Raw genomic sequence first — 8,357 nt, forward strand, 5'->3', positions numbered from 1 at the left:
AGTGAGGGATTTTAAGTCTATAAATCAGATGATACCACAATCACAGTTCAATGAAAGAAGCAAAAATCAAATCAAATCAAACAAAGAGATCCCATCATCCCCTGCAGCATCCTCCCTCCTCCCCCTTCCCACCCAACCAGCAGCTCTGGAGTCCATAAAGGAGAGCGGAGCAGAGAGCTCTGGCACACACCGCTAAGCGCAAAGTCAAACATATGAAATATGCTACACAGTTTGGGTTTGTTTCACTGTTTTCACTCGCCCGCTGAAAAGTGCACCGGCACACTCGAAAGGAAACACTTCAAGTGATCTGCAGCTGCTTTCTGAAATCTGCTCTGACACGCTTTAGCCAGCAAGTTCACTCAAACACGGTGACTACCATCAGCAACAGAAACACTGCAGGGTTTGCCTGGTGGGTTCGCAGGCTCCTTAGTCAGAAAGCGCCTGCACTTCCTTCGCCCCAACACCACTGCGGGCATCATCAAAAGCAAACAAACTTTACACGGCAATAAATTTTTTATTCAAATAAGCTTGTCGACACCAATTACCCGAACCACAACTGCCAAATACCAAGCAGCACTTTCAAGAACTCAGGCAGGATACTGGAGCCTTTGTTCCACTCTAGAAAACACTGAGTTTGGGATGCGGTTCTGAGGTCCCCGGGCGTGGCAGAGCCAGGACCCGCAGGACTCCAAGGAAGGACTCTCCCCTGCTATCCACGCTTAGATCAGAAAGCGAAGAGAGCTGGCGGCTCTTCCTTACACATGCCTTAGTTGCTAAAAGTAGCAATTAATACAAAACCAAGTATTTTTTCATGACTGAAAATTCTGAAAAAAATAGTAGTTTTAGATGTGAAATAACCCCACCAATATGCCACATATTAATTTTTTTTTTTTTTTCCTTAAAAACATGTTATAAGCTATGAGCGCTGACAGGATCATTCTGGAAGCCTTCACAAGCTAAAGAGCTCCAGCAACATTAACACGACACAGTTTAAACCCCCAGCATGTTTCACTGCTACAAGTAGGTAACAAAAAAATCCAAGAGAAACTCAGCACATCAAACCAAATCACCACACAGCGCACTTTTTTTTTCCGTAATATTTTATTTTATTTATATAGAAATACTTAAAAAAACATGAAGTAGCACCATTACTTAAGTTTTACTTTTATTATGTAGAACTTTAAATGTCAGAAAAATAAAACTCTTGATACAATTTCAAATCTTGTCTCAGCAAATATAATATTAGTATTTGACCATGAGGTTAAAGGCCCTTTATCATAAAATAAAATATACTTTGTTTTTAAACTTTGCTCAGTAAAGTACATTTAAGCTCAAGTAACGTCACCTACATATACATAAACAAGTGGTAAACAAATGTATTAAAATAGAAATACTAAAACTATAGTGGTGCAACAGAATTTTTGTAATTTCCACTGAATTCTATTTATACAAATGTTAGAAAGCTTCAACAGTTCCTTTTGACATATGTTTATACATTTCCATTTTTGTAATAATATAGAATAAAATATGCTTTATATCACTGAATAGAAAATATGCTGGGTGAAGCAGATTTAAAAGATTTTTTTCTGAACCTATAAAATCTCCATCCCAACAGAATACTGTTCAAAGCATTACACATTTTATGGTTTGTAATTCCGTTCACAATTGTGTGATATTAAAATAATACAGTGTTCTTTGCCATAAGGCCATACTAAAATAAAAAAGATTTAACCCAGCTACAAAAAGTTCACTGAACTTAAATTAAAATACTTGTAAACATCTTTGCAATATGAAATATAATTTTTCAAGTCAAAAAAGAATAAAATACTTCAATCTGTATTAATGCAATTTATCTTTAAAACCTTTAAACGTTTTTAATATATATAAGAGATATGTTACAGTTTGTTTTTTTTTTTTTTTTCTTTTTTAAACTTTGATAAAGCTGCAGTATCATGGTTTTTCACAGGAACTTCTTGCCCTTTCAAGAACATTCAGAAAAGTATCCACCCATAGATTTAATTATTTCGTAATAAGCATCCTAGGAACTACCAGCACGTTTTACTAACAGTCCACACACCATTGTCATCATCATAAGCATCTTCTACTTTCAAATTTTTTTTTTTCCTATTTTTTTTCTCGTTTGTTTTTTTAAAAAAAGGGGGACTTTTGGAAGCTTCGTAGTAAAGTACAGTGTAAAAACTAGCCTAGCACTAGAATGGAGTCGCCCGTTATTATGTATAGCATGCACCCGCTGTCACCACCACCACCACCACCACCACCCCCCAGCCCTCCCCCGGCCGCGCCGCGCTGCCAGCCCGCACCCCCCCCCCCCCCGGCGGGCCCCGGCCCCGGTGGCCGGTCCCCGTCCCCGTCCCTCAGGAGAAGATGCGGATGGCCTGGGTGACGGCGCTGTGGCAGACGGGGCACTGCGGCTCCGTCTTCTCGCAGATGCGGTTGGCGCACTCCATGCAGAAGAGGTTGTGGCCGCAGGGCACCAGCGCCGCGATCACCTCGCTCTCGAAGCACACCGAGCAGTCGCGGCTGCCCTTCCGCCGCAGGCCGGAGGAGGAGCAGGAGGAGCTGGACGAGGAGCTGGAGGAGGAGGAGGAGGAGGAAGCCGAGGAGTCGGAGGGCAGCCCCGGCAGGTGGGAGCCCAGCCCGTTGCCGTACAGCGGGTAGGAGGAGGCGGCCAGCAGCCGCCCGCCCGGGTCGCTGCGCACCCGCCGCGCCAGCGGGTGCTCGGGCCCGGCCGCGCTGCCGTGCAGGGGCGGGGAGAGCCGCGCCGGGGGCGGGGCGCCGCCGCCCCGCCGGGGGCCGCTCACCAGCAGCGCCAGGTTGGCATTGGCGGGCGCCGCGCCCGGGAAGGCGGCGGCGGCGGGCGAGGGAGCGGGTGAGGGGGGCGCGGCGGGGCCGCGCTCGAACTGCGGCCAGATGAGGGCGGCCCCGGGCGGCGGGGCGGGGGCCAGGTCGAAGCCGGGCGGCGAGTCGAAGGGCAGATCGGAGCAGCAGTCCGGGGAGGAGAGGACCTCGCCGCCGCCGCCGCCGCCGCCGTAGACGTAGCCGTTGGCGCTGTTGTTGTTGTTGTTGCCGTTGTGGGTGAAGCTCAGCGCCGGGCTCGGGGGGCTGTAGTCGGCCAGGCGGGCCCCGCCGCCCCCCCCGGTGCCGCCCCCGAAGTAGGAGTCGGTGGAGGCGCTGCCCAGCGAGCTGGAGCTGTCGTTGCGGTAGTTGCAGAAGGGCTTGCGGCCCGGCGTGGGCGTGATGCTGGGCGGCGTGGGCTTGCTCCACAGGCTGCCGGTGCCGTTCAGCTCGAAGCCCACATCCGTGCCATTGGCGTGGAAGTCGTTCTCGTCCGTCAGCTCGATGATGCCGCCGGTGCGCATGGCGATGTGCGCCTCGATCTCCTCCCGGGCCCGGTCCACGTTCTCGGGCATGCCCGTCACCTCAAAGACCGGCTCCTTGTCCCGGCTCGGGGTCACGATGTAGGTGTGCGTCTGCTGCTGGATGCGCTTGATGGTGGCCCCCTTGGGCCCCACGACCAAGCCCACCACGCGATAAGGCACCCGCACCTGGATGGTGGTTTGGCCGGGCAGGTTTGGGGGGCCGGGAACGGTGCCATTCAGGGCTGTGTTCTTGTTCCGTGAGGCTCGGATCATGGAGAAGTGCTCGGCTGCCGAGATGATCTCCCTGCGGGCCATGGCCACATCTTCCTTTCTGCCCGTCACAACAAAGAGCGGCTCCTCCCCGCGAACCGGGGTCTTGATGTAGGTGTTGGTCTTTGCCCGCAGAGCTTTGATTTTACAACCTGGGAACGAGATGCGGGAGATGGAGGGCGAAGGGGAGGGGGAGGAAGAGGAGGTGGTGGTGGTGGGGGGGAAGAACCGGTTACAACCCATTATTTGGGTGCAGCTAGGGAGGGGAAAAAAAACACACCCACCCGAAACACATTGCCCCCTGCCCCAGGTGATCGCTGGCATCTCGTCCAGGAGCCCCAGTCACGGTGTAAAGTCATGTCAGCCCACAGCCCTGGCACACGCCCAACGGCATCACAAGTGGCCACCGACACCTCTGCCATGCAGACTGCCCCAAAAACTACCAACGTGCAGTTCACAGGATCGGCAACAAAAAAAGGAGCATGCAGAAAAACTGCACGATCAGAAAAAATAAAATAAAATAAAATAAAATAAAATAAAATATAAAATAAAATGCAAGCACCCCTAATAAATCAACACACCCGCCAGTCCACATTCCTGCTCAGCACTTTCGGAAAAATAAAATCAGTTCTTGAGAAGGTGAGGAGCAGCGGTTGTACCGAATGAGCCACATTGCCCACTGCGGATGCTTTATTCCAATCCCATTGTTCCACTTCCCCACTCCATTTCTCTTCCTTAAAAATAATCCACGATTTCTAACTTTAGGGGGGGGAAGCACCGAGGCTCCCATTTTCTTCCCGTTTCCTCTTGCAAATCCAACTTTTGCAGCCGGAGGAAAGGAGCGATTTATATTATTTTCGCGATTTATTTTTTTTTTTTTTTTCCTTTCTCCCCTCCCGGCAGCTCAAAGTGCATCTCGAAACTGATGCATAACGCTCCTCGGAAACATCACGTCTGCTGCACTTTCTTTGTCTGGGGGAAGCCGGCACCGGCCACCACCGTACCGGCTGCAGTTTGCCTGGGAACGGCCAGTGTCGCATCTGAGCCGCCCGCCCGGCAGCGCGGCGGGGAGACCCGCTCCCCACACACCCCCTCGCACGCAGTCACCCACCTTGTCTCCCCACTATCTCGGCGACGTGCTCCGAGCTGGGCACCGGGACGCATTCGGTCATGTTCACGCTCTTTTTCCGAGGCTCGCTGTCGTAAATGGAGCCCGTCTCGTCGTTGTCCAGCCCCAGCAGGGACAGCTGATCCAGGGCGATCTGAAGGGCTCTTTGGTCATCCAGGGTTTCTCCCCCTCCACCTCCACCACCGCCGCCGCCGCCGCCGCCGCTCCCGTTCCTCTCCATGTCTGCAAAAAGCGAGCTGGGCATAGTCCCTGTGTGTGTTGCACCCTCCTCCTGCGCTCGGCTCAGTAGTAAAAGATCAGACACAAAGGAAAACCCAAGGCAGATGGCCAGCAGGAGAGAAGGAAAGGGAGGGTGGGCGACTGCTGGAGACCGGGGAGTTGTTGCCTTTTGCTTGTATATTTTGTATCTTTTTTTTGCTTTTTTTTTTTTCCTCCTCTCAGTGCAATCCGGTTTATAAGATGTTCTCAGGACCCCCCCCACGACTCCCCCCCCCCCGAGGTTTTTTTTTTTTCTCCTTTCTTTTTTTTTTTCCTTTTTTTTTTTTTTTTTTTTTTGGTCGGCTGGGGGTGGGGTGGGGGGGGTGGGAAGAGGATAGCGAGAGGAGCTCCGATGGCTTCCCCCCCTCGAGTTCCTCGCCGGCCACAATGCCAAGCGACGGCAGCGTTTCTTTAAGGAGCCCCTCCCAGGCTCCACTCCACTCACTCAGCGTTTTTTTTTTTTTTTTTTTTTTTTTTTCGTTTCCCCCCCCCCTTCCCCCCCCCTCCCCCCTTTTCCCTCCTCTCCCCTCCTCTGTCTGAGGCGCTGCTGCAGCCAGACGGCTCTGGAGAGGCGGGCGGAGGGAGGGGAGGAGGGAGGGGAGGGAAGGGGGGGGGCCGCGCCGGGCCCCGCAGCGTCAGCGCCGATCGCTGACAGCCCCGCGCCGCCGCCGCCGCCATTGGCCGGGCGCGGGGCGGAGGGGCCGGCGCTGACACCCCACCCCCCCCGCGCTCCCCCCGCGCCGCCCCGGCCCGGCTCCGCTCTTTGTTGTCGCCTGCGGAACAATACCGGACCCCGCCGCTTGTTTGCCAGACCCCGGCCCGGCGTGCGCCCATTGTCCGCCGCCGGCCCGTCTCCTCCTGTATTGCACAGCCCCCCGCTCCATCCCCTTCCGCTGCTCGCCGGTGGCCCGGTTTGGGCATTTTTTTGGGTGGTGGGTTTTCTTTGGTTTTAGTTTTGTTTTGTTTTTTTTTTTCGGGGGGTGTGTGCCGAGGTGGGCGGCCACCGCCGTCCTTTGTGTGCCGCCTGCCTGGGAAGGAGCGCGCTGCCGCTCGCCGGCACCGGACACACACACACACACACACCCCCCCACCCACCCGTGCACCCCGACCGCGGCCACCGCTGCCCGCCGCGCCCCGGGGGAACCGCCCCTCCGGGACCCCCGGCCGCCGCCCGCCCCGGCCCGCCCCGCGCATGCGCGGCCCTGCCCGCCCTGCGCACTGCGACCGGGCTGACAGGACCCGCCGCGGCCCGGCCCGGCTCCCTCAGCGGGCAGAGCGGGGAGGGGTCTTCGCGCCCCTGGCACGGCGTGTTAACGCGGGCATCCTCTGCACAGGGCTTCCCCCCGCGGCGGGAGGGAGCCGGGAGCCCTGTGGGCCCGCAGCCGGCCGCTGCCGCCGGCCGCGGTCTGCTGAGGAGCGGGAAGGCAGCGCCCGCGGGCCCCAGCCCGGAGGCCCCGGCGCGTCCCGGGCGCTGTGAAGGTGACGGCAGTTCCTCGAGTGCCAGCCTGTTTGGGGCCGGGCTGTGCCCTCCGCCAGCCGGGCCGGCCCGCGGGGGGATCGAGCGGGGTGACACACACCTATCGGTTACAGTCTTGCAGCCAGGCAGCACGTACTGCGCTCCCCGGCCTCCCTCACCTTGCAGTGTCAACCTTTTCTGCTCCATCAGAGTCCCAAGGGGAAGAACACATCGCACATAACTTCTCTGGTTTCACCAACATCTTACATCCACTTCTGCCAAGCCACTAGAAAAGGAGTTGCACACACCTCTTCTGTGGACCTTGCAGGACCAAATCACTTCCCGTCGCCTCTCCGCCACCACACGACCCCTCAACCCCTAAAAACAGCTTTGTCACCAAATACCCTGCCGCAAAAACCTTCCTTCAGTCTGGTGAATAGACGTGGAAGGGCTTTCACCATCCTCATATGAACGCCACTATTGCTTTTTATTTCTCCAGCTTTTCTCCACGCATCCCTAAGCAGCCACATTCACCTAGTCCTTGCCAGCTGCCAGGTACAAAAGAGTGATTTTTTTTCTTACTTCAGAGAAATCAGATACTAAGTAATTGTTTTCCAGTAGCAAGTTTGATGGGGACAGACATTTACAAGCGCACACAGCTCTGTTTAGCCAGCTGCCTGTACAAACAAGTGTAACAAGTCACAGGTAATTGTTTACATGCAGTGTTTATTGCAAATTACTGTCACTTCCTCAGGATGTTTGCATGTTTTATAACAAAGCTCCAGTGGATTGTTTTCTAGCGAGGGTATACACCGGTGCTGTGCTTTCCTAGGAGCTTAGCTTGTCCCATCAACTAGGGTAGTTCTGTAGTTTCATATTTAAAAGATTACTTATTTTACAAATATACACTTTACTTCGACAGGCAGCAGTGATGGTTTCCATAGGAGGTAAATGAGAGATTACTTAAAAATGCTCAAGGATCCAGAAGGCTCTTAACTATTTTCAGCATTGAGCATCTTTTTTTTAAACACTGCTCTTTGTTATTAAATAAAATAAAAATGAAAAGTCTGCTTCTTTGCAGTCCTTTTAACTGAAAGACTCTAAAATAAGTGAGACAGAAAATAACTGTACCCACTTACCAGATGGGGCAGGGCAGGATAGAGATGAGGGAAAGACATGTCAATGTAGAGGACTATTGTTATTGACGTCCAACACGGGCATAAATACTGAGATGCAAAGATGTGGGGAGAGTGGTTGGGTTGTACTTGGATTTTACCTGTCCTTTGTTTGGTTTATTCTCCTGACTTACACTGTCCCCTTTTTTCTCCCTCCCCCTTCCCACCCCATCTGCCTAAAACTCCAATCGTGTTTCTGCTCAAGATCACTGTACTCTACTGAGCATCCATCTACTGACTAAGGAGAAAAAGGAAAACAAGTTACCTTCAGGAGTTACCTTCAGGCTTATGCTCCTCTACAGGAAAAATTTTCTCAAAGCAAGATTCCATGCAGATCTAGCCTTATTTTTTAATGTTAAGATAAAAGTTTTAATTAAAATTGTCTAAAATGCGTATCAGCACTGTCTCTAGAATAAGCATGATACTTTCCAGGGGCAGGAGAAGGAGGAGATGGATATCTGGGAGACTAAGTGTGCACTGGTGTTTCAAGCCTTCTGTGAATCCTGTGGAATAGTCCGACATCTTGAAGGCTATTGCTTTTTTACTATTTTAGAAAACATTTAAGAGCAAACTACAGGGAATAATAATAATAAAGAAGTTATACTGAAGTACCTTAAACCACGGATGCACCAGCAGCACAGGCCCCTGAGAACAAAGAATCTATGCAATAGTGTGCTCATACGGCAACA

General features: G+C 52.6%; 1 protein-coding gene across 1 annotated transcript; it reads right to left on the reverse strand.

Moving 5' to 3' along the window:
• Positions 1 to 2,375: 2,375 nt before the first annotated feature.
• MEX3B (mex-3 RNA binding family member B) lies at positions 2,376 to 5,023 on the reverse strand. The gene is made up of 2 exons (XM_074156249.1): positions 4,762 to 5,023; positions 2,376 to 3,802 (listed from the first exon to the last, which is right to left on the reverse strand). The coding sequence occupies exons 1-2, from the start codon at positions 5,021 to 5,023 to the stop codon at positions 2,376 to 2,378; spliced, it is 1,689 nt and encodes a 562-aa protein (XP_074012350.1).
• Positions 5,024 to 8,357: the final 3,334 nt, after the last annotated feature.

This window comes from Numenius arquata, chromosome 11 (genome assembly GCF_964106895.1).
Source record: "Numenius arquata chromosome 11, bNumArq3.hap1.1, whole genome shotgun sequence".
NCBI classification, from domain to species: Eukaryota; Metazoa; Chordata; class Aves; order Charadriiformes; family Scolopacidae; genus Numenius; species Numenius arquata.

Bases quoted from the DNA above. Each gene is read 5' to 3' on its own strand.
- MEX3B (XM_074156249.1), bottom strand. From the start codon at position 5,023: ATGCCCAGCTCGCTTTTTGCAGACATGGAGAGGAACGGGAGCGGCGGC. The intron at 3,803-4,761 runs GTGGGTGACTGC...TCTCGTTCCCAG, and splicing joins CGAGATAGTGGGGAGACAAG to GTTGTAAAATCAAAGCTCTG.